This window comes from Nymphalis io, chromosome 16 (genome assembly GCF_905147045.1).
Source record: "Nymphalis io chromosome 16, ilAglIoxx1.1, whole genome shotgun sequence".
Taxonomy (NCBI): domain Eukaryota; kingdom Metazoa; phylum Arthropoda; class Insecta; order Lepidoptera; family Nymphalidae; genus Nymphalis; species Nymphalis io.
Window position 1 is genome coordinate 10199124 of NC_065903.1, and position 25678 is coordinate 10224801.

The window sequence follows — 25678 nt, forward strand, 5'->3', positions numbered from 1 at the left end:
AGAAATTCATAATAAATAGTTTTTTCATTTCCCAGCATAATAATAGTATTTAATAATTTTATTAGTTTTCATAATAAGAATGTGCAATAGAGGTAAATTGCAAAGGTATTTCAAGACACGAACAAGTTTTATTAGTAAGATACATTTAGTTTTGAATCAGTATATAAAATAAAGGACACAATGATAGCCTTTCATGCTATGATTGTTTCAGCATCGGTTTACATTATTTCACTTACACTTATCACACAGCTTATAATCAATACAATTATATAATATAATAACGACAGTTAGCCATAGTTAAGCATTTGGCATATTTTGTCCTTTTTCTTATTTTTCTCCTTCTTTATATATTTTTTTTAATTTTAACCTTCTTAGATGCGGTATAAGGTCTACCTATGTTTTAATAATTCATGTAAATTCTTCTTAAGCAATAAAAATAATTAAAAAGCAGGCAATCTCAATACAATTATATAACGTAATTATACAACAATAATTAAATTTCTGAGATAATAATATACACTGCCATCTATCGGCACAATTATAAATTACATAGTAGTACAACTTTCGTTGCGACTAGTTGTTCTTTTTAGTCACGTAACTCTACAACAGATGGCGCCGCTATACTTAAAATGTTTTAGGATCAACATTAATTTAGCCGTTCTAGGATTTACAAATACACGTAATAAAAAAAATATTTATTTACTTTGTCATCATTGAATTTAATTACACGTTAAATTAAACTAAAGTATAATGTAATGTAAAATGTCTGTCTTATATTTTTTAAGCATAACATACGACACATATTACAACTCATTCCAATCGGAGAATAAAGCTAAACAAACCTTAAGTTTATTTATTTCGTGCGATATGTAAATAGGTCGACTATATTAAAAACTATAAGCAGATCTTGATTGATATATCCTTATAACATTTAACTACTTTCATTTTTAATTTAACTTAAAAAGTACCGATAGAAAATTTCGCCGACTGAAAACGCCAGCTTTTTAGGAATCCATAATGAACGCCATGGATTATACAACACCAATTACATCAATAAACTTGTCAAAATGTTATATTATTACTCTCCTTTGATTGGAATAGGCAATAGTTCAAATAGTAATCAGATTTTTATCACGTTTTTTTCATTGAGTGAATTCGTAAGAGACAGGATAAAGTCGTTTTCTTTCCTTATACCTTTCTTTCCCAGAAAATACGGAGGGGTATTAGTTGTTGCCAAGTAAAATATCCCTTCGTTAGTCTTATTTACATTTAATCCCAACACGTTAGTAACTAGAGGTCGTCTATCGAAACAATTTTTGTTTCTCGCTTGTTGGACCGAATCGCATTGTATCGCGACAAACGCTTCGCGGTACCTTAACGCTGTCATCCAGACTGTATGGGCCCTGACGTGACTACATAATGATGTGCATAGAATCCAAAAAAGTTCGCCGGGTTGAGTTTCTCCACCATTAACATAGAAATTAACATGGCCGACCGGAGCTGCCATGCCTAATTCGTCGATATTCGTATTGACTGTTTCCACAAAGTCAGCATCAGTCTTGTCCAGTCTGTCCTCTGGCCCTAAGTTTCTGAAGCATGGACCGGCAGGATCGAGTCCTGTTACTCTAGATATATTCATTCCTGTTAAAAGTCTATAGTTCTTGGCTATGAAACTAGCAGTCTGTGCGCCGAGACTTAAACCGACAATTTCCAACTTTTTTGGATCCAAGCCTTGTGAAGTAAGATCGACCAACATCTTAGCCGTGTGCATCCCTACGGGACGCATAAATCGCGCGGCGCTGAAATATTAAAAATAATAATGCTTTATTATACAGGCACATAAAATAAAGTGAACTAAGTTGTGCAAATCCAGTAGACTAAAATAGAGTTGTCCCATCCAGTGATGGACTAAATGATTGCTTAATTTCATCGCAACAATACACATTATCTTCACCGCTCAGTAAAATTTGCGAGAACTATGGCCTGCGATTTTATTCTATCTACAGCTCAAGTAGCCGAGGGTTGTAACAAATACATTCATATATCTAAATAGATAATAATACAAATAACAATAGGTCATCTTACCGAGGATATTCCAAAGTGGTAAACATGTTCGTGTCCAATAGCAGCACATTATATCCTAAGTTTTCGTAAGCAGCGCCCATAATTGAGGCAAACGGGAAAATTGGACTGTCCAGATACCCGCCCACATACAAAACTGTATTCTTATTAAAGTCTATATCAGGATCTTTAGCGAGTTCATTGGTCTGAAAATAGTTGTACTTACGAAAAACTGAATTTTTTGATTTTTGTACATATATCGTAAGGTATTTAAGAGTGTTATTTCTTATAAATGCTTCTTTGGTTGATCCTGGACCTGCAAGAAAATTAAAAAAAAAATCCTTTACAAATAACATTTTAGATATTCTAAAAGATGTTACATTGAATTGAGACTACAATGATAAATCTGCTGTAGTTTTTCAAATTGATTTTTTTAATTAAAATATCCTATAAAATTAAATATATAGTTTAGAAATTGGTCATTACATGTTCAATATCTACGCTTTAAATTTTGAGTATGTTTTCATATAGATCTATTTGTGTAGAAAAGAAGGAAAAATATATATAATTTAAAGTTATTCTTCTGTAATAACTTATCCCAATTCCGAAAAGTTGAAATTAGGTCTGGTGAGTATGGTGGATGAAGAAGAGCTTTTTGGCGAGCGGTTTATAACAAAACACCGTATGTGTATTAGGCGGGTAACGGGTAGTCCTGTTTCGACATACTGCAAAAGATACTGCATCTAATATTGTATGTATTGAACAGCGGATTTATTTAGTAAAAACAAATTATTTTATAAGATACAGTATTATTCCTATGGTGTTTATTAGCATTTTTAAGACCTTAAAGAAATATTCGAATGTTGGCAGTTTGTAGCAACTCTACAAAACTCCTGAGAGTTTTTATGTAACAAAAAGTAAATACTTCTCTCGGACTTCATGATCCGTACAGACAGTCACAGCAAAGATGCAGTTAATAAAGAATATATAAGTAAAATTATACGATGGGATATGTAAAAACTAATCTCATTATTTTTTCAATAAAAATACACGTAGAATCCCGATTGCTTAAAGAGCATTTTAAACTTTAATATAGTAAATATCCGGTGACGTAGTAAGGTTTAAGTATTTTCCCTAATTGGTTAGATGACGTTTGTTTAGTAATGCTCATTTTCGCAATATGAATACACAGAATATTTATAAAAATTGTAAAGAAAAATATTGATTTAAACAACACATCGGAAGGAAGTTCATTTCCACGAACGGGTTAAAATTGTTTATTTTACGATAGCAAAACCGTTTCAAGGTTAAACCTTAGATCATGTAATGACTAACATTCTATAGATACAAGAATACGAGATTTGTATCTAATTAAAAAAAAAAGAAATCGACTTTAAATATGAAAATATACAATGTGAGTTTTGTTTTTTCGATCTAAGTAATAGTAAGTAACAGCCTGTAAATGTCCCACTGCTGGGCTAAGGCCTCCTCTCCCTTTTTGAGGAGAAGGTTTGGAGCTTAATCCACCACGCTGCCCCAATGCGGGTAGGTGGAATACACATGTGGCAGAATTTCGATGAAAATAGACACATGCAGGTTTCCTCACGATGTTTTCTTTCACCGAAAAGCACGAGACGAATTATAAACAGAAATTAAGCACATGAAAATTCAGAGGTGCTTGCCCGGGTTCCCACGTTCATCGGTTAAGATTCACGCGTTCTTACCACTGGGCCATCTCGAACTAAGTAATACTGTTGATCTATTAGGGTATCTACAGTGTCCCTGAGTTGAGATGCGAGACCGCCGGCGAAGTCGGTGAGGGTTATGTGTTCCCCGATAAGTTATATTATATACAGTATATTATATAAGTATATTTTCTGCAGTAAGTCAACCAACGACGACCCCGGATATGAAAATTAAAGCTTTTTATCTTAATCAGGACGTGCTTAGGACACTTACGGACCGGATAAGTTGATGAGGGCAGTGAATAGGGATTTTCTAGGCAAGCGCACTGTATACTGAAGACTAAGATAAAAAAGACAAATTTTATAAGGAAATTACTAAATATCAAACGCTTATCATTTGTTTTAATTTTCAATGTTTTGCTCCCTCGTTACCTCTTAGATTTATCCCTGTTTTAATATTATGCATAAAAACTTATTTGGTTCACGATCGGATACATAAAATAATAATCTGTTGTAAAAATTGAAACTGTCATCACGTATCTTTCAACCCTTAGGGGTGATATATTTTCGTCATTAAATGGGACTAATCGAAGAGTTTATCCTCCCAAGCAAAAACGGAATTTTCCAAATTGATTCAAAAATGGCGGATTTGTGAACTGACAAACATAAAAAAATACAACCAATAAAAATTTTGTTTGTCATTCTCTAATTATGTATTATTCCTGAATATCATCATTTTTTTTAAGATAAACAAAATAATTCAAATGTGATTTTAATCTGTTTTGAATATTATAAGTATAGTAAGTACAAAAAGTGATTTGAAAATAATACCTCTTAATAATTTTAATTTCAATTCGCTTTTTTATATAAATTAAGCTCATTGTTTTAAAACGGCTATAATATGCTATATACTGTGTATGTTAATCTCACTTAAATTATAAAGGCAAAATGTTGTGTATCGCTGTGTCCAAACCCGCAAAACGTTATGGAAAAACACTTCCACTAAACTTGAAAAAGTATAGCCTTGAAAATTAATATAAAGTAAGGCGATAGATTTGTCTATACGGGTTGTGATGGTTTATGATGTTGAAATATATTACTCGTTGGTCTTGTGGCTAGATATAAGGCCCCGGAGGTCCTGAGGTTCAATTCCCAGGTCGGGCTAGTAAAAGTTATCGGGTTTTTCTGTCAGAAAAATTCGCAGTAACAGCCCGGGGTCTGCAAGTTGGAAGTATATACGCTCCTGTGCCTGGGAAAGCAGGTAAAGCCGTTGGTCTTGCGCTTGAACTATTTCCGGTCGGCTTATTGCCGTCCCACCGGATTATAAAAGCTAGGGAATAAAGAGTGCATCTGTGTGTGCACACACACTTGTGCACTAAAATATGTCCAGCGCAGTTGGCTAATCTCTCTTGAGATTGGCCGCGTGGCCGAATATTATTTTAAACCATGTTACTGTGAAAACACACAACGCCACATTGTTATTCTCATCAAAATAAACTATATAGTAATCTTCGCACATCGGCATCAGTTTACAAACAATGGCGTTACAGCTTGCAATCGACATTAAAATAATAACACTATAATAAAATATATAGACTTTGTTAAGATTACTATTGTTAGCTATCACCGTTAACGCGAGATTAGCTGCCGCGGAACACTTATTTTATTATAATAAACAAGAACATGAAATTCACGTCACTCAAGTCAAAAGCTTAAATTTAAATCAGAGGAAACTGCAAAGCACAGCTACCATATAATATTATATACTAAAATTTCACGCGCTGCAAATTCTGGTATAAGTTTTATGTATATTGGTTTAGTCGATTTTAATAGTTGCAGTAAAATCTCTTTGGTTGTTTTTTAACATACAGTAACAGTAACAGCCTGTTAATGTCCCACTGCTGGGCTAAGGCCTCCTCTCCCTTTTGAGGAGAAGGTTTGGAGCTTATTCCACCACGCTGCTCCAATGCGGGTTGGTAGAAACCCGTTGGTTGTTTTTTAACATATTAATAATATTTTAAAAAGTACTTTTTCTAATGTTTTTGTGTCCGCAAAATAACCAAGACATTCTAACTAAGAGTAGCACAAAATTGGTTTCAGCGTTTTCAGTGCCTGAGTTTTGATGTTAAAGATAAATTTCGCTCTGGTTGGCCTGTTACGGATAAAATCGATGCCATTTTAGAAAAAGTGGAGCAACATCGACAAATTAGTATTTACGACACAATGATGAGGGTTGACTACAAAACAGTTTTAATCTATTTCTGAACGATACCTGTCCGAAAAAGCTCGACATTTACCTCTCTGAAAGTAACCTAATAAATCGCAAAAATAATAAATATTTCAATAAATCGGTAGTCGTTTAATTTCTTTAGACGGTGGGTCAAAAAAAACAATTAAAGGAAAATTATACATTAAGATTGAAACATATGCATTATACTACTAATTACAATCAACAACTTACAATCTGCTAAGAATCCAGCTGGGTAGCCCTCGAGCTCCTTCGAACTTTTCATAGCGAAACCATTTCCCGCCAAAATTAACACATACAACAGATTAAAAATCATATTTACTAAAAATTAACGAATGAATATATTAAAGCCCTTTATACCCTGGAGCACGTCTGATCCCTCACAATGTCAATGTCCCAGTGTCTGTGATCTGTTATCATTCTTTAAATTTACTCTGAAACACGTTTCCGCTATAATACGTCTTCTTTGTATATACCTAATAATATTTATTTCAATCTTAAATAATTTTTAATATGTTTAAAATTTTAACGAACAATTAAAAATGATAATATATTTTCATGTATTCAAAGTGTTGGTTGGCAGTCATAGAGGTGTAGAACAATACAAAATTAAATGGCGATTGACAATGTGAAGTAAACTTACTTATACTTATAAAAAAACAATAAAAGCATTATATCATTAAAAATATATATATATTTCCGAATAATGGGTTAAAACACCTACTCCAAATTCTGCTAAGTAGATATTATTTCCGGTAGATGACGATTTATTGTCATAACGACATTAATTGATTTTAGTAACATATTTTTTGTGTTGCCTTAATTTTTTTTTCACAAGTAGAAATTTAATAAAAACGGAAATGAACGAAACTTTTATGACATCAAAATTTCATTTCCCTCGAGTCTACTTGCGAGTGAGTTCTTAAAATTTGTTTTTTATGGAATAGGAAGGTGGACGAGCATATGGGCCACCTGATGGTAAGTGGTCACCAAACGCCCTTAGACATTGGCATTGTAAGAAATGTCAGCCATCGCTTATAGCCAATGCGCCACCAACCTTGGGAACTAAGATTTTATGTTCCTTGTGCCTGTAATTACACTGGCTCACTCACCCTTCAAACCGGAACACAACAATATCAAGTATTGCTGTTTTGCGGTAGAATATCTGATGAGTGGGTGGTACCTACCCAGACGAGCTTGCACAAAGCCCTGCCACCAGTAAAATGTTTGTTATAATTACGTTTTTAAAAAACTTCAAACCTTGCAGATATGTTTATTTCAATAAACAACGTATAGTACGGTATTTAGAAAAAAATAATAATGGAAACACGTACTTTGTTTTCATCCTAAGATTTCTTGTTGTCAAGGCTCTGTGACGTTATAGTTTTTCTCTTACCAGTTTTTTTAAGGTCAGTTATAATTTTTGCCACACAGGTTAACAACGTAATAAAAAACAAGTATTATAGTTCATTATATTATTTTTTTATAAAAACGTTAATAGTTATAAAAAAGTTATACCTTTTTGTCTATATATAATGATTGCAATATAATCTAATTCAAATATAATATATGATTGTTCTGCACGCTAAGGAAAAATTGCAAGAAAAATACGTCAGTAAAAAGAGTTCTCGCTTTTTTAGTTAGAGGACATAACACCTTCTTAGGCAATATCAATACCATGTTAATAAAAATAATACATCGAAATAAATAAATAGATTCATAACATATTTAGTTATAAGCATATTGTAATAATAATAATAATATCCTGGGACATTTTTCACCCACGGCCATCTGCTCCCAAATTAAGCTTGTACAAAGCTTGTTTTTTTTTTTTTTATAGAATAGGAAGGCGGACGAGCATATGGGCCAACTGATGGTAAGTGGTCACCAACGCTCTTAGACATTGGCATTGTAAGAAATGTCAACCATCGCTTACATATCCAATGCGCCACCAACCTTGGGAACTAAGATTTTATGTCCCTTGTGCCTGTAATTACACTGGCTCACTCACCCTTCAAACCGGAACACAACAATATCAAGTATTGCTGTTTTGCGGTAGAATATCTGATGAGTGGGTGGTACCTACCCAGACGAGCTTGCACAAAGCCCTACCACCAGTATGCTATGGAAACCAGACAACTGATATACTACATACTTTTCTTTTGTAAATACATACTTATATAGAAAATTACACCCAGACTTAGGACAAGCAGATATGTTCATGCACACAAATGTCTGTCATGGGTGGGAATCGAACCCACAACCTTCTATCAAGCCACTAGACCAACGAGGCAGTCAACCAAAAGGATATACTAAGACTAACTGAATTCCCAAGTTACATAATATTTCAACAATTAACTTATGAACTATCGTCAGTCGAAGTTCTCTAATTATATCACTCACTCCCTTACCGATTATTAAAATTCTAAGGTACTTCTTGAAGGCATACAAAATACATTTTTTCAATCCAGATAGTGTTTAGTATAAATAAAAGGAAAAACTGATTAAATCCGATAATTCAAACAATAAAGTTAAGTCCTTTTTTATATGCGGTTGGTAAACTCACGGATTTTCTGAAATCTGTATGGCGGATAGTTTTACGAACTGTATATGTAACTTTTTATTCACACTGATGCTTGAAATAAAAAAAAAAATGAAAAACGAAATGATTATAACAACCCTCAGCAAAAAAAACATATGTTTTCATATCACGTTCTCGTCCGCAGTTTCATTTGAAATATGTAATCGGAAATGTTATTTATAATTTGGTCCTAAGAGTTTTTACTCTCACACTTTTTTAAGTGGTTTTGCTCTATTATCTCAATTCTCTCTTCTCCCTTTACACTCAAATATTGCTCGATTCAGTAATGGTATTCAGTAAGAACTCTATGAGGTGTGAGAGTCACTCACCCGTTGAATGTTGACAACCGACTTCCGTCCATGCTTTGAATTGTCAGTCAGTTATTATTAAACAATTTGTTTAACTGGTTTGTTATTTGACTTTAAGTCAAAAAAATTTATATAGGTAGATTATAGTTAACATTAAATATTATAAGCAAACGCACATAACGTGATACACGTATGCAATTTAACAAGCAAAATCAAAACTCCAATTCATGTCAAATGTCAAAACATTTTGTCGTTACTCATTAACAATGACAGGAGTAAAGTTCATTGGTAATTTTATACAATGTATAGTTTTTATTTATTATATTATTTATTATTTTCAAATAAAGCTAACTTTGTAAAATTAAAATACAACAACAGATATGAAAGTAAAAATAATACTACTTGGTATTGTTGTGTTCCGGTTTGAAGGGTGAGTGAGCCAGTGTAACTACAGGCACAAGGGACATAACATCATAGTTCGCAAGGTTGGTGGCGCATTGGCGATGTAAGCGAAGGTTAACATTTCTTAAAATGCCAATGGTTATGGGCGTTTGGTGACCACTTACCATCAGGTGGCCCAAATGCTCGTCCGCCTCCCTACACTATAAAAAAGTATGTCTTTTTACTACTTAGTACTACTGGCTAATCGCCCAAACCCGGAACTCCTCGTTAGTAGCCTATAAATTCCAAGTTACCATACAAATGCATTGTAATTGTTATCGTAGGTAGTAATTATAATAACTTGAGTCACAGTTGGAAAGACAATTGTTACGGAGATAATAGAGTTATCTATTTATAGGATAATATAGAATAGAATAGAATATGCTTTATTGTACACCAAAAGAGTTACAGAACCATTTTAAACACAAACACAAAAGAAATGAAAACTATTTTGTACAAAAGGCGGTCTTATCGCTAAAAGAGCGATCTCTTCCAGACAACCTTTGGGTGAAGGACATGAAATAAATAAATAAATAAAGCGGTAAGGAGGTGTGCTAATCATCTCAATTTTTATTTTTTAAATAAATACAAATATATATATACAGTACTATAGCTAAATATACATACATATAAATAAATAATATATACATAAACATACATATATAATATATAAAACAAAACAATAATAAAAAAAATGTTATTATGATAATAATAATAATAAATAGCAATAAAGTGCGGCAGATAATAAAACAACACTCCCTGATAATTATACAGATAAATAATATGCCTTGAGTCGGATTTTAAATGTGTTAATAGTTTGAGATTGTCTTAAGTGGAGTGGTAAAGAATTCCATAGGCGAACTGCTTGGACAGAGAAAGAATTGGTATAAAAAGAAGAAGAGTGAGAAGGAATTTTAAGAATTAGATTATCGTCAGATCGTAGAGTGCGGCCGTGCGAGTCCTTAAGGAATTCAAAACGGTGTTTAAGATAGTGTGGAGAATTTGGATGAAAAAGTATACAGTAAAGAAGAGAAAGAGTATGAGTATTCCTGCGAAGACGCATTGGGAGCCACTCGAGTTTTTTGCGAAATTCAGAAATGTGGTCAAATTTGCGGAGTCCGAATATAAACCGAATACAGAGATTTTGAATACGCTCGAGTTTATTTAATTGCTCATCTCTTAGGTCAAGATAGCAGGTATCAGCGTAATCAAGGATGGGCAGGAGGATGGCTTGAGCTAACGCAATTTTGGTAGGAATAGGTAGAAAATTACGTAATCTACGAATGAACCCAATTGAGTGAAACATTTTCCTGTTCACTTCACCTATTTGTGACATCCATGAGAAATTTTGATCTATATATATTCCTAAATTTTTAACTTTGCTGCTTAATGGAATTACAGAATTGTTAAAGACAACAGGTGGCAAACAAGAAAAGTCTACACGAGGTAATAATTTATAACTGCCAATTATAATAGCCTGGCTTTTAATAGGATTTACTCTGAGACCAAAAGAAAGACTCCACTTTAAAATTTTGTCTAAGTCAGAATTAATTAATTGAATAGTATGTGGTAGGTCAGTAATTTTGGAATGGGCATAAATTTGGAGATCGTCGGCATACAGGTGGTAGGCAGAAGAGGTATGTTGACTTACAGAGCTAATGAAAATTGAGAATAGAAGAGGAGATAAGACACCGCCTTGGGGAACACCGGCACTTACCGCCAACCAGTCCGAGTAAGAATCCTGGATTCGAATACGTTGACGGCGACCATTAAGATAATTATAAAACCAATTAATTACCGATGGAGATATATTAAGAGAATTTAGTATAGCCAGGATTATGTCGAAATCTACAGTATTGAAAGCATTACTAAAATCAAGCAATGATAAAATTGTAACTTCCTGGTTATCCGTAGCTAATACCGTACTATGGCCAGATCTAAAACCAGATTGAAAAGGATTTAGCAGGTTGTAGGAAGACAGGAAGAGGTTAAGTTGTTGATGTACAAGACGCTCAAGAACTTTAGAAAGAAACGGAAGGATGGAAATAGGACGGTAATCACCATAAGACGAAGGATTATTTTTTTTAGGTAGAGGGATTATTTGAGCATCTTTCCAGGAGTCAGGAAAGGTACAGGAATTAATGGAATTATTGAATATGCATGTTATAGCCGGAGTTAAATAATCAATAATAATATTTATTTATTTAATACTTTATTGGACAACATAAAATATATATTGTACGAAATGCTAAAATATTTACCAGCCAACCTTATTAAGTGCATGAAAAGAAAAAAAAAAAAAAATTAAAATCAGTTCACTCATACATGCATAAATAATTAAATACACACACATAAATATATATAAAAGTATATGTGATATACTAAAAATCACGTATTACAATATGAAATTTAATACTTAATAAAAAAAAGTTTCTTACATTCTTCGTTAGCTTCAAATAAATTAAAAATTGAATGAATAAAATTCACCTCGCTACTGTTATTCGAATCCAGAGGAATTATTTCAGCGTTTACAATGCCAATAATATTAAGGATTAGTAATATTGCTATCATTTTAAAAACACAATCGTTATCCTGTAGTTTTGTAGACGTAATATTATTTTATATTTTATTACAAAGTAAACAATTTTCCTTAAATACCTAAAAACTTAAGAGGAAAAATTCGCATAGATGTGGAATGCGATAAGTCTACTGAATAATAACGTATAACGAATTGCTTTGTTAGTTTGTTCATAATCGCCTTGAAACGCTTTAAATTGTTTTCGTTAAAAAAATAAGCCATTTAAATTAGTTTTTGTTTATAATAAAACATTTCTACCATATCAGAGGGTTTTCCCATAATCGCTGCGCTGGGCAGGCGTGTTAGCGAGCGCAGTACGAGGTAAGTTGTTTACGAGTGGGACGCTGCGGCCCATCCCTCCTATTCCCCGTCCCTTACTCGCCTCATACGACACCCACGGGATGAGATTGGGGGAAAACAATTCTAAGCCGGTACTCTACGGTAAATTGCTTTGGCGCACCTTGGGAGAGTCCACGTTCAGCTGTGGACTACGATTGGCTGTTGATGATGATGAATAAAACATTTTACTAATAAATAAGCAAATGTTTATAATTATTTTATTATATTTACTGCTTCGATAGTAGTGGTCAACTTATGGTTACACTGCCCGAGAAAAAAAAGGCTAACTAAGAACGCTACAGGTCTGGAGTTTGTAAGTCGTCAGTGCTTAAGCTCCTTAGAAAGCTCGTAAAGCAGTTGGTCCTGAGCCTAAGCTTTCACCAAAAGTTTGCTATATCTTGTATTCTAAACAAATGTTTGTCTATTAAAAAATAATATAACCAAAGCAATATTATATTTTTAAGCGACATATATTTTAGACGTGCGTCTAATATTTTGTAATACAATTTTATTTGACTAGCCGTTAGTTAAAAATTCAAGGTAATTTGTCGACCCGGAATTTGCAAACATATTATGCCAGCTTTGACGGTAGAAATCTTTAAAAGCCTGTTTTCTGTTTTTAACCGACTTAAATATAAATATCCTCCTTCCTCCTATGTTTAACGCGTACGATTTTTATCAAATAATATTGCATTAAGTGACATTAACATTTAAATGGAACAAATAACTTTATTGAAAAAAAATCTACCTGTACATAATCTCTAATTTAATTTTATTAATATTATTAATAGATTTAAATAAGTCTTAAGAATCATTTTTGAATTACTCATTACAAACTAAGTACAATGATATGTCGACGCTACTAAAGAAAATTAGTGGTAATCACGCGCGGATCCACCTTTGTGGGTCCCGTGAGCATGCCTACAACCCTTTTTTATCGCTGGAAAGCCGCGTTACGCGTTTCCAGTGGGGAGGTATGTGGGACTCGCCAGTGTCCAAGGTGCCGAGTGCGCCCCGAACATCGGAGTACCCACTAAAAAACCAGCGGTACCCCGTCTTAACGAGGAGCACCACGGGATCGCTTTTGCATGCTACCGTGATGCCTACAACCCTAACCTAGACCCTGGGATCGACCCCAGACGTGCCTATAGATCCATACGAACAAAGCTTGGGCAAGGGCGTCATACATTTTTTAAGCTTCTTTATACGAGTAAGTAAGATAATACTATAAAACAGTTAAACTTGTAAGGATACCAGTCTCTCACAAAGGAATGTGTACTTTGGTAATCGGTTTTTTTAATTCTCATTAATTAACTTACATGTGTTTTTTCCTTCGTGTTGAGATAAATAAATATCAAAATTAAAATATATAATACTACCTAACCATCTCGGCTTCTCACAGGTTGGATAAAAGTTTAATATCTAAAACCAACACCGAGAAAGTCGCGGCAAAACAAACTCGTTGAACCCGCAGGTCATTATGCTTTTATTTTCAATACATATTTACAAATTTACATGATTACACAATGTTACTGATATGTACAGTAGTTTAAAAAACATACAAATTTTACTTAACTATCGTCTTTGTTATACTAAAAAAGAGAAAAAACGACTCTTATGTTTATAATTTACAAATAATATAATTTTAGAAAAGTAAAAAATTACTACCAATAGCTATTATGACATTAACCTTAATTTTTTAAAGTTTTTGATGGTGTTGAAATAGGCCCAAAAACTTAAAAGAACAGTTTTATTATAATTGAATATTATTTATTTAATAATTTATTACACGCGAGCATCAATGCTACAAAAAATAGCAACATATATCGAAGTGTAAGCACATGTTCATCACTTAAGGCGATTTCAACACACTCAAGATGGAAAAAGTAGATAGTAAAATTACTATATATGTACACAGTACAGTGATACAAAACCTAAATAATAATAATTTAAAAAAAATATACATAATATTATACAAATAATATATAAAAAAATTGTTTGCTTATAAAATGTTTGTATTGTAAATAATTACTTACAATAGCTTTTATGACAATATTCGTAATTGCTATTAAGTTTTTTGCAGGCGTTAATATAGGATGAAAATCTAAGTGAAAAGTCTTAGAATAATTTGTTATTATTTATTTAACCATTTATTATACTTATATATACCAGAACCAGGGTATACCAGAATAAGCAAAAAAATTGCAATAGACAACTAAGTATAAAAGACATATTCATCTGTTCTTTTATCTCCAAGCTGTTACACAGTCAAAATTATAGGATTACAATTTTAGTTTGTCTTCTTATTCTATGTCGGTTGTGACCTTCTGGACTCCTAGGCTGGTTTGAATCGTCCTCTTAGCTAAGTTACCACTTAGTTGTGCCAGGATATAGATAATTTCGCCAATGTTAAATAGGATAGGATGTAGAATACACGATAACTTATCTAAGGATAAGAGCATAAGTTAATTATTTTATTCTATTTACCGTTATTAAATAACATTGGGTACAGGAATCAAATTATTTCATACATTTATTAGATTGGCCTTAATTGGAAATAACTCATTCTAAAATTGATTATGCTATTAAAACACCCAGGAAAAGATGGCTTTGGTCGGGGTCTGATAAATCGTTCATATTATAAATTTTACCATAAAGCGTCAGTCTCAGCGGTATCTAGTTTTTGAATAAATTATCGTAAATATTGCTTTTCAAGCATATTTGAAACTGAGAAGTTAAACATAAGTTTGATTTTTGATATAATATAGCGAAGAAGTAAATATATATATTTATATACGAACGCCCCCTGGTTAGTCTACCTTGAAATCAGGAGGCCTAGATGAAGCCAATGTATATATATATATATATATATATATATATATCATATTAAATCATAGAATTGAGTTTTCATGTGATTTGATTGTGTTTATATTTCATCTCATGCTCGGCGCTGAATGAATCGCGATGAAATCTGCATACGGATGAACATTGTGAAAGCATGTAGAATTGGACTCCAAAACCTTCTCTTAAAAGGAGGCCTGTTCATGCCCCGCTACTGGACATAGGGCTCTTCTTTACTTTACTACCTTAATTGTACTTATACTTTATCAAAACTTACTTTGTATAGATGAAAATAAAGCGAAAGATGTAATCATTCCAAAGACTGGATCCTTGGTACCTGTATTAATAAATATAATCCCAAACGTGACTGACTTCTGTAAAGTAGTCATTTTCTTATTAGAAGCACTTACATCGATTTATCTCGATCACAGCTACAAGCTGTTTTTATATAATGTTAGGCTTTACGCGTATAATCAATCAACTGATTCTGAGAAACTGAACCTTCTGAGAAACGTCTGATTTAAAGTGAAGTTACATTGATTGTGAATCTTCCTTATAGGAAAAATTGTTTTCCAAAAGCTAATCAAAAAACTGTACATTAGTTACAACTAGAAACAAATGATGACGAAGAAAAGTTATAGTATCAAACTGCTGTATTTGTGTGACGATGAAAAATAAGTGACGCTTTTTTAGAAAATCTGAAATATACATATGCCCTTGAAATGCGGTGATTCTTATCAACTAATACCCCAGCGATAGCCATCCTCAGCACGAATCATAGAGGCTGCGTGATCATTTCGATTAATGACTAAAGTAGCTTGACTAAGCTTAAAATACGACAAAAAACAATCTAAGGCGCTATTATATTTATTAGAAGCCCGATAGGATACCCCAACTTTCCAACTACGATCTTCCTTATAAACTTTCATCTCATTAAGAAATGAATTTTCAAAAACCTCCCTTCTTCATATTCGTTACTTAAAGAACTCATCTGCAAATTTTTATGCTTTCAAATCCAGATTCCAGATGCTTTGCGTTGTATGTCGGTTAGTCAGTTTTAAAACTGTATTAAGTAGAAGATATACCGTCTGGCAAAGTTATTTGAAATTGGTTACCATCAGTTATCTGGTACGACTCACGCGCTACTATTGTACGTTGATTGTACAATACCAGAAACCTTCAGGCGTCAATAACAACTAGTACAAAGCATCAACTCAATGGTATATAAACGCATCCGATATACACAAAGAAATTTTAATTTTTATATTACACGAGGATTTAACTAATGGAAATGCTTTTACCATAAGAATAAATACAAATAAAATTTTATCGTTTGTGTAAATTTTGTCCTCATGGCCGATTTAGGTCAGGACGGCTATTTTATATATAATATATATATAATCCAGTTTGGGCGTATAAAAAGTAATTTATTTACTATGAGGCTTTTCTGACAAAGATTTTTAGTAATAGCTCGGAGTCTGGAAGTTAAAAGTTTGTACACTCCCGTGCCTAGGAAAGCATGTAAAGCTGTTGATACTGCGCCTGAACGTTTTTCCGTCCGAGTTGGATGGTAAAAGTGCCACGATGTGCCGCTTATTGGAGAAGCTCGGATTAAAATCTTTTGTCGAAATTCAAAATACCGTAACTACAAATACCATCATGTAAAACAATACAACACCATGAATCCATTTATAATAATTTATGAACAAAGAGTCATAAACAAAAATAATCATAAATAATATAAAAATGAAGACTTAGTTTTGTTTAGAATATTATAGAAATGTTCTTTATATCGATAAAAATATATTTACTAATTACCTTAAAACTACTATAATATGCCGCTGATAATAATTTACAATATATTTTTAATATATTATTTTATCCGTATTTAAATTTATTTCATTATAAACTTACTGTAAGGCTATGTACAAACGCAATTGAGCAGGTACCACTCACTTATCAAATATTCTACCGTCAAAATGCAATAATTACGTACTGTTGACATCTTGAAATCATAGTATTAGCATAGGATGGAGGCGCATTATATTATTTCCGACGGTCTGAATGCCATAGATGTAATGGTCCTTACAGCGCAGTAGAGGAAAAGGAATGGAGGGCCAATAAACTTTCGATACTTATTCGAAAGTGGGAAGAGAGACTGGCGGAGCCCACAGCAGACCACGCTACAATAGAGGCGATTCGACCGGTCCTGCTCAAATGGTGTAAAAAGCAACGTTCTCCACTGACTTTCCATTTAGTGCAGATTCTCTCAGGACACGGATGTTTCGGGAGATATCTGTGGAAAATCGCTGGAAGGGAACCGACCGCAATTTGCCATGCTTGCGGAGCGCAGGAGGACACAGCGACACATACTTTACAAGTGTGCCCTGCATGGGAGGAATCGACGCCACTTGATTGCAGCTGTAGGAGAAGATTTATCGCTACCAGCTGTGGTAAAGTCCATGCTAGAGAGCGAAAAGTCCTGGAAGGCGATGATAACCTTTTGCGATGGTGTCATGAAGCAAAAGGAGGCGGCGGAGAGAGAAAGAGGGAAAGATGCACTCGCAGACCCGATGCGTCGAAGGAGAACAGGGTACAGACGGCATCGCAACGCCAACTATTTACCTCCATAAAGAGAACCTCCGGGCAATGAAAAGGGCTCAATCATTGCTCAAAGTATAGGGTCCCCCAGGTCGAGAAATATGTGAGCATAACCGGCACATCCCAACAGGGGTATTTAACATCGAAGGGTTCGACAAAAAGAACAGCCACAGGTGGAGGCGTGGAAGAATGCGCAAGCGTACCCGCAACTTCGCCAAGTGTGGATCGCTGGAACCGTGGTGGTATTAGTCGGTAAGAGTCCGACATAACCCTCCATGTAAAAAAAAAGGATGGAGGCGCATTGGCTATGTAAGCGATGGTTAACATTAATTACAGGTTAACATGGGGATTGGTGACCATTTACCATCAGGTGGCCCATATGCTCGTACGCCTACCTATACTATAAAAAAAGAGTCTAAGCGATTGGGAACATATACAATCGGGTGATCCATTTGCCATCCTCGTACATATAATACAAAAAAAATGTTATTGTCAAATCAAAATTTAATCGAAGTAGAAAATATTTTTAAATATCATTCGCTTGAATACAATATAAACTCGATATTATAGTATATGAAGTCATAACATTGAGTGCTTGTAAACACAAATCGAACTATTATTATAAACTGCCTCTGATCGTATCAAGCGCTACAGCCTCGCACTGTAAGCTATCGTAATTCTCTTACCATTTATTTCCTATATCTGCTCCCACCACGCGCTGAGAAAATGGCCGACTAGTGTCAGTGTTGCGCGCGATTCGAGACGCACGCGCATGTCGCGATCGCGTACGATATTCAATAATAAACGAGAATTAACGAAATTAACTTCCGAATAGTTTTTAAACGAATACGATTTATATATATTTTTAATCTGTGCAGTGACAGTTCTTGTGATATTACAGTTGTTTTTTTTAATACAATTTCAGCTTAGAACAAGTGTATTGTTAGCTTTGTTGACGCGAAACAGCTGTCAAAATATTTTTCACTTTATCAAGGTAAGTTTAAACCTTTTTTAATGATTTTATTTAACATATTCCAAAATATTTATATTTAAAATTTTTATCAGTTAAATTGTTGTTAATCTTATGATATTAATAATTCTTAAAAAAATTAAAATACGTAGGTATACCCGATTTTTTTTTTTAATACTTGGAAATTCAGTTTTGTAGTATTTTAAGATAGTGATAATTCAGCTTACATCGTTAGAAGTTTTCTAAGTTATAATAGACAAACGCAATATGTAAGTGCATTAAATGAATCGTTAAAAAAAGTTATTTAATTTATATTAACTAATAAAACATTTTCACATCAAGAAAGCAGACTACGGTCTTTATCCTTTAAGAGGACAAATAACCTAGTGGAGAAATGCCTCATAATTATCCAAAGTTCGCGAACTCTAATCCGTACGTCTAATTAAGTCAAACAAATACTTTATGTTTTACAGTTTTAAATTAATTTTAAGGACGGCAGAAAATAATGGCTAACTAAATTCAATCAAGATTCAATGAGTATGAGAGAATATATATTGGTAGGATGCCATAAACTGTTGAACCTTAGTATATATTGGCTCGGTTATTATCCTAACAAATTGACATGTATACTTAAAGTATAGAGCAGTATTTTGGGTTCTACCGCATATATCTTCTAATAGTATACATTCAGACTGACAGACACTCAATATAGATATATGTCAACGTTAACTACAAACAAAATCATTCATTCGCCGAATCAACAATTTGGTATGATTATTGAAAACGCGAAAAGCTGAAACCAGGTCTAGGTACAGCACTATCATTCACATCACAGGCATTTGTCATAATCGTACGTAATTTGTCATTTATATATACTTTTAATATTTATATCGTTATTAAACCATTATTATTATTAACTATTTCAATTACACTTTTATTTACTTCGACTTCGTTTAATTTCGACTCTCCGTTCTACACAATCGAAAGTCTTCTTATATCTTTCTTGAGATAGTAATTATAATTTAATAAATGTTTAGTAAATTTACGTTTATTCAAGGAATGTTTCCAATTAATAAGTATAACATATAAAGTGTCTACGAACTTATTAGCTATGATAACATCCTATAATATGTATAAGTCTTTACCGGATCTCTTTATAAGTTAAATATTTTTATAGAGTACTAATACATAATCGAGTCAGGGTGAATAATGTGACCGAACCCCATAACAATAAACAAACGTAAATTATTACAATTATAAAACGTATTTCAAATACAAAACACGACCCCATAACACGTTTATTATACGTAAGTATATTTTAGTACAAAGATACAAAATTATATAGCGTTTTAATGTGTAAAATGTTTGTAATAAAAGTTAAAATAGGTATATTCACGATTCAGGTCACGAACTTGATGTTTTCCGGACGAAAGTTAAATCGTACACATTCTCCGCGCAAGGACATGTGAGGTTACTTGAACAAACAACTGGCGTCGCTTGTTAAGATTAGGAAAGTGTATGTATTACACTAAATTAGATCAAATTCATATATGAACTACGAGTTACTGAGGTCTGAATGACCTTCACATATTTATTTAAATTATTATTTGAAATAATGATTGGGTATTTACTTGTTAGGAAGCCTACTTGCAAGCCCATATTAATAAGTACCACCCACTTGTACTGTGTAATATTGTTGACTTAGTTGCGTTTCGGTTTGAAGGGTGTGTGCCAGTGTAACTACAGGCTCAAGGAGCACAACATCTTAGTTCCCAATCATCAACATCCCTTGTTGGAACGCGTTATTGGGAAAAGTTACAGGCTACTACTGGTCTAAAGCCTCCTCTTCTTTTTAGATGGATTAAAACATATTGAAACTCCAATGCCGATTAAAAGCGTAAAATGTAAAAGGATATAATTGCTGTCCAGACTGACTATCAACGCAGAGCTTAAGCTATATAAAGAGACTAAAAATTCCGAAGAAACCTTCGATAGAAAGCCTATTTATTAAAATTAAAAACAAAAACATTAAATACATATAGACATACCTTGTCTATATGTATTTAATGTTTCTTTATTTTACGAATATTATTGTTTATGATCCAATAATGGAAACGCTGGTGTAACCACGTGATGCAGCTAGTATTAATACAACCAGTCAAATATATATCTATAAAACTACCAATTTAAATTGCAGTTGATAAGTTCTATTTTTATCTACATGTGTACCATAAAAATATGTAGGTATATATAAGGCAGAAAATAGTATTTATAAATTTTCAATAAAGAGGATTACGAAAAATGTAAACAAAAGTGTGTACACCGTTACAACCATAGTATTTAATTCTTTAATGACAGTAAAGGAGCAGGTGGAACAGCAGATGGTCACAGCAGCCAACGACCCGGAACGGTGGTTGCCGTCAAACGGTAACCATTGTGTGACTGTTTACTCGTCACAACTATCTCTACAATTATGAACTTCTATTTCCCGCTTTGACCGTTCAATATTTATCATTTATCTCGTTTTAGAAACTGACTAGAAATCAATACATGTATACTCTAATATATAATTATAAGTGTTTTTAAAAGGTTAGTTTTTTTTGCATCTAGGTTATTTTTAAAAAAATGTGTTTCGAATAGAAATGTTATTTTGAAAATACGATCGAGGTATATAAAAATTGTATTGGCTACTACTAATGGAGTAGATTAACCTAAAATATATTGTAAGTTAAGTCAGTGGGAACTTATTTGGCAGTCGTCAGAGTTTTATATATATAATTAGGTTTTGTCTGCGGCTTTGCTGACGTTTAAGGGGGGAGGTTAGAAGCCTTTGTTCGTACTTGGAATTCCAGCTTAATACGTACCGAATTTATAAAAATCGGTTCGCTAGTTCAGCCGTTCAAGCTTGACAGACAGAGCTACTTTTGCATTTATAATATTAATATATCATGAATGGATGTGAGCCAGGAAAATTATATTCTTAAAATATATAATTTCAATAATAAGTTAAAGTGGTTTTCGGGCAAAAATAAGAGGACATTTTCGTTCTTAAGTAAACTCTGAATATAAATAGACTGAAATGAATTCTCACTTTATTTTAAATAGTTTTGTCAAACAGAAGGAATTATGAGATAACATTCACGGATGTATAAAACATTTACTATTACATATAATTATTTAACAGTAAAATGGCAGGTGATTCTAATTCCTCGAGCTCATCGACCCGGAAAGGAGCCGTGGTTGCCAATGAGATGTCTTGGTTGCAAGTTACAACACTTATTACGTTATTTTTATCATTTCGATAACATTACTATACAATCGGAATAAAATACCTAAATATTAATTAAGAATATACTGCACCCTGTTGTCGAAATTCGCTATATTTTTACCTCATATATTTTTAAATCATTTACCTCACGTTTTGATTTCTAGTTCATTTACTAAGCTAGGTAGCAAATATATATATATATATATATATATATATATATATATATATATATATAGCTGTTGAAAAATATAAAACAATTTTAAAGACCCCGATGCAGATGCAAAAAGTTATTGTGTTTTTCTGGTAGCTGTAGAGTAAGGAACCACATTAATTTGACATTCTATACATCGGAAAGCTCGTAAAGCAGTTGGTGCTGCGCCTGATCTCCCTTCGATCGTGTCGGGCTGTCGTCCTAGTGAGGGAATAAAGGGCACACTTATATAGAACACTATAATGTCTCACGCGCATTATCAGCTTTTGATGGCCCCCGTGGATGATATTCACCTAAAATTCACCTAAGGACTTAATTCAATGGCAATAAAAATATATATTTTGTTAATTGCAAAAATTCAAACTGAGCCCGCATTAAAAAATATTATTATTACAACAGTGAATAATAATAATGTAAGACTTTAAAGTTTTATTTTTGAATTTCGAAATCAACTTTTACTTTATGGTAAATCAATTCTACTCATACTAAATCTGTCATAAATCTCTATAATGAAGTCACCATATAAACGATTTCCTTCTATAATTATGTTATAGGCGCATGCGCATGAGCTCATATCGTTACGTATCCGTCGTCAGGTGAAAAACTACTTCCTTACCTGTATAATAAGCTGATTACATCTATGGAAAACATTTAAATTTTATATACCTACATATAATGTCGTAATTAACTCTTCTATTTAAACATTCAACTTTTATGGTTAAGCAATAACTTATTTTTAAATCATTTTATTTAAATTCAATCCGTTATTAAAATATAAATATAAAATTACTAAAAGAAAAAAAAATAAGTCATTAAACTTGGTTCATTATATTTTACAAGTCTTTGTATATATATGCATGTTTTTTGTATGTTTATAAAAACGTAGACAAAATAATAACTTAGCTGTTATTTTATCACGTAATTTTCATCGTAGAACAAGCTTACACGCACATCGCACCTGATTGTAATCAGTTGAATAATTCCTTAAATTAAATAAAATATATTTCTTAGAAAGCAATTGCTTTTTTATGAGGTCATGCTCGGGGATGAGACTGTGTATCCACTAATCGCCTCAGAAGTAGCGTGGTGGAAGCTTCCTCCAACAGCAGTAGATGCCTTAGGACTTAGCACGCTTGTAAATCTTAAGGCTTGAAATTTTTTTTATTAAGCCACATACTTTATTTAATTTAAAGTAGCGAACATATTTGTTATCTCGTAAATTACGATGGGTGGGACGTGATCCAGTAATAATGTGCGCGATGCTTTAAAGTACATGTTGACATTACACTTTGAAGGTCGTCTAGTGACTTTTTCTATCTTTTCATCACAAGTTCATTACATTATATATGAATGGCTTTGAGACTAATTCTGGCCATTACAGAAGAGATGTTATCATCTATAAAAATTCTTGTTAAAATATATATATAAAACATTTTTTTATTTACGTAGTTACACATATGACGATGCAAGAAGCTCGCAGGAAAAACTATAAACACTAACTTTTTTCTTATAGAATATATAATATAACTTTAAAATATAACAAATAGTACTACATAATATAAGCCTTAACGAGACAGAGCGATCCTGAATATAAAGTTATAAAAAAGTTAAAATTTATTATCTTAGAACTATAAATATTCTGTATTGCTATCTATCAGGTTCTAAACATTTTGTTTCACAGCTGATTTACGGCCTCCTCTTAAGTCAATGCTTTGGAGCTTATCCCGCCACGCTAATTTTTTGTTTGTTGGTGGATATACACGTGGCAGTCTTATTTTTAATAATTGTAATTTTCCTCACGACCTTCTTCAAAGTCAAGCACGAGATAAATAAAAACGAACTAATCATAAATAAAGTGGTTCTCGGATTTGAAGCCGTGACTTTCGTTAAGGAAAGACATATCAAGATAAAAATATTAATATTGGGCGTAAAGACATTTGTATTCCGAATGTGTTTTGAAAATTATGTTTAGTAAAAACAAAAGAGTTGATCATATCTCATCTAAGAAAACCTCCCAAGAGCAACATTAAGTATTACCTTTACACTATACGACAAAATAGACACGTGGTTTAAAAAATCATATAGGCATCATCATATAGGCCTCTGCATCTTTGACAGATAATTTAAGCGGCATCGCGAAGGCACTTGCGTTCACGTGGTTCCAAAAATATGATGAAAAATAAAGATCATTATCAATTAGAGAAAACACAATCTTATAGCGATTAATAAATAAAAATAAATAACTATAGGAAGTCAAGGCTCCGCAAAGTCAACAAATATTACACAAGAACGAGAATTCTGATAGATAGATTTTGAAGTTTACAATTAATTAGTAATTAAAATTCGTATTACAAAAATACTAATAATAAATTTAAAATTATTTCTCATTTAGAATTAAAATTTAAATAAAGAATACATTTAACATAATTTCTTAAGTTTTTACGATTTCATTAGGAATAATATTAGTGATACGATTAACCGTGTCGTACGCTGTAAGCCGTTCTCTCGAGTCGTTTTATTTTATAACTATAGCTAGTCTTCTAATTACTACCAAGTTATTATAACTTAAGCGTAAGTCGTTAAGTAAATTAGATTTAACAAACACAAATACGCTTGTATACTTGTATGGGGATTTTTAAATCGCTTCATTTGCAGTTAAATTATTTTTATGATTCGAGATAGCTCAGGTAAAACTTGATGATCGCCGAATGTCGCGGGTTCAAATTCGACATAAAACTTACATGTTCATAATTCATTTCCTCTGTGTGGGAAGAAAATGTCATGACGGAACTTGCATATATCGGATTATATTCCGGCTCCAGTTTATCTCATATTCAACGCTATGGTTGAAGAAGCTCTGAAAGTTATACAGAGAAAACGAGGTCTCGGCCCATCATAGTTCTACTAAATTACCTAGATACGTTTTATTATTGTTATTTATTTGATCTACAACAAAGACCTCACAAGCTTACATTACACTAGATCTTAGATATGTGCTCAATTATAAGAAACCACAACATCCTATACAATTAAATACTAAAAATATTATAAACAATAAGCTCGAGGAGCACAGCTTCTATGATTATATTTATATCACTTTGTCAGTTTTCCTCTCAATTTTATTCGAACATAGATATCTTGACTGCCTCTGGTTCTATACAAAATAATAATTCATATTTAATAAAAAATATACATCCCTTATGTAATCGTGAAGCTATAGTAATTATTAAAAATTGGCTACTAGGACTAGATTATGAACAAATCGAACTGTTGTTGCTATAATATTTTGTAAAACAAATTACACATATACACACACACAAACACACACACGCATACACACATGAAGACACACACATACCTACACACTGCACTCTAATATACAGTATGAAATAATTATTAATCACTTATTTTTATTTACATAGAACGATATGACACTAAAATATGAGAGAGGACACTGATTTCTGTAATACAAGTCTTTGAGCCTAGCTCAGAAATCAGGGACTTCATTATGCTTTGTAACTTTGTATGTGAATAAAGATTATTTAT

The 25678-nt window shown here is 32.7% G+C and overlaps 2 protein-coding genes across 5 annotated transcripts in view; one reads left to right on the plus strand and one right to left on the minus strand.

The window, feature by feature from the left end:
- Window positions 1–680: 680 nt before the first annotated feature.
- On the minus strand, window positions 681–6379 carry LOC126774325 (lipase member H-A-like). Of its 2 annotated transcripts, XR_007669799.1 has the most exons (4): window positions 6208–6379; window positions 2086–2377; window positions 1024–1799; window positions 681–809 (listed from the first exon to the last, which is right to left on the minus strand). XR_007669799.1 is itself a non-coding variant. In XM_050495794.1 (3 exons), the coding sequence occupies exons 1-3, from the start codon at window positions 6308–6310 to the stop codon at window positions 1121–1123; spliced, it is 1074 nt and encodes a 357-aa protein (XP_050351751.1). In that variant the 5' UTR covers window positions 6311–6379; the 3' UTR covers window positions 681–1120. The 2 variants fall into 2 exon arrangements, 1 of the variants encoding a protein (XP_050351751.1); XM_050495794.1 differs by having other exon boundaries at window positions 681–1799.
- Window positions 6380–18407: 12028 nt separating this feature from the next.
- The window catches only part of LOC126774334 (uncharacterized), a 119639-nt gene continuing 112368 nt past the window's right edge, over window positions 18408–25678 (plus strand). For all 3 annotated transcript variants that reach the window (XM_050495813.1, XM_050495811.1, XM_050495814.1), the window contains exon 1: window positions 18408–18677. The gene's annotated coding sequence lies outside the window, so the exon portion shown is untranslated. The remainder of the gene's footprint in view (window positions 18678–25678) is intronic.

Bases quoted from the DNA above. Each gene is read 5' to 3' on its own strand.
- LOC126774325 (XM_050495794.1), bottom strand. From the start codon at position 6,310: ATGATTTTTAATCTGTTGTATGTGTTAATTTTGGCGGGAAATGGTTTC. The intron at 2,378-6,207 runs GTAAGTTGTTGA...ATTTTCTTGCAG, and splicing joins AGCTGGATTCTTAGCAGATT to GTCCAGGATCAACCAAAGAA. The intron at 1,800-2,085 runs GTAAGATGACCT...TTAATATTTCAG, and splicing joins ACCACTTTGGAATATCCTCG to CGCCGCGCGATTTATGCGTC.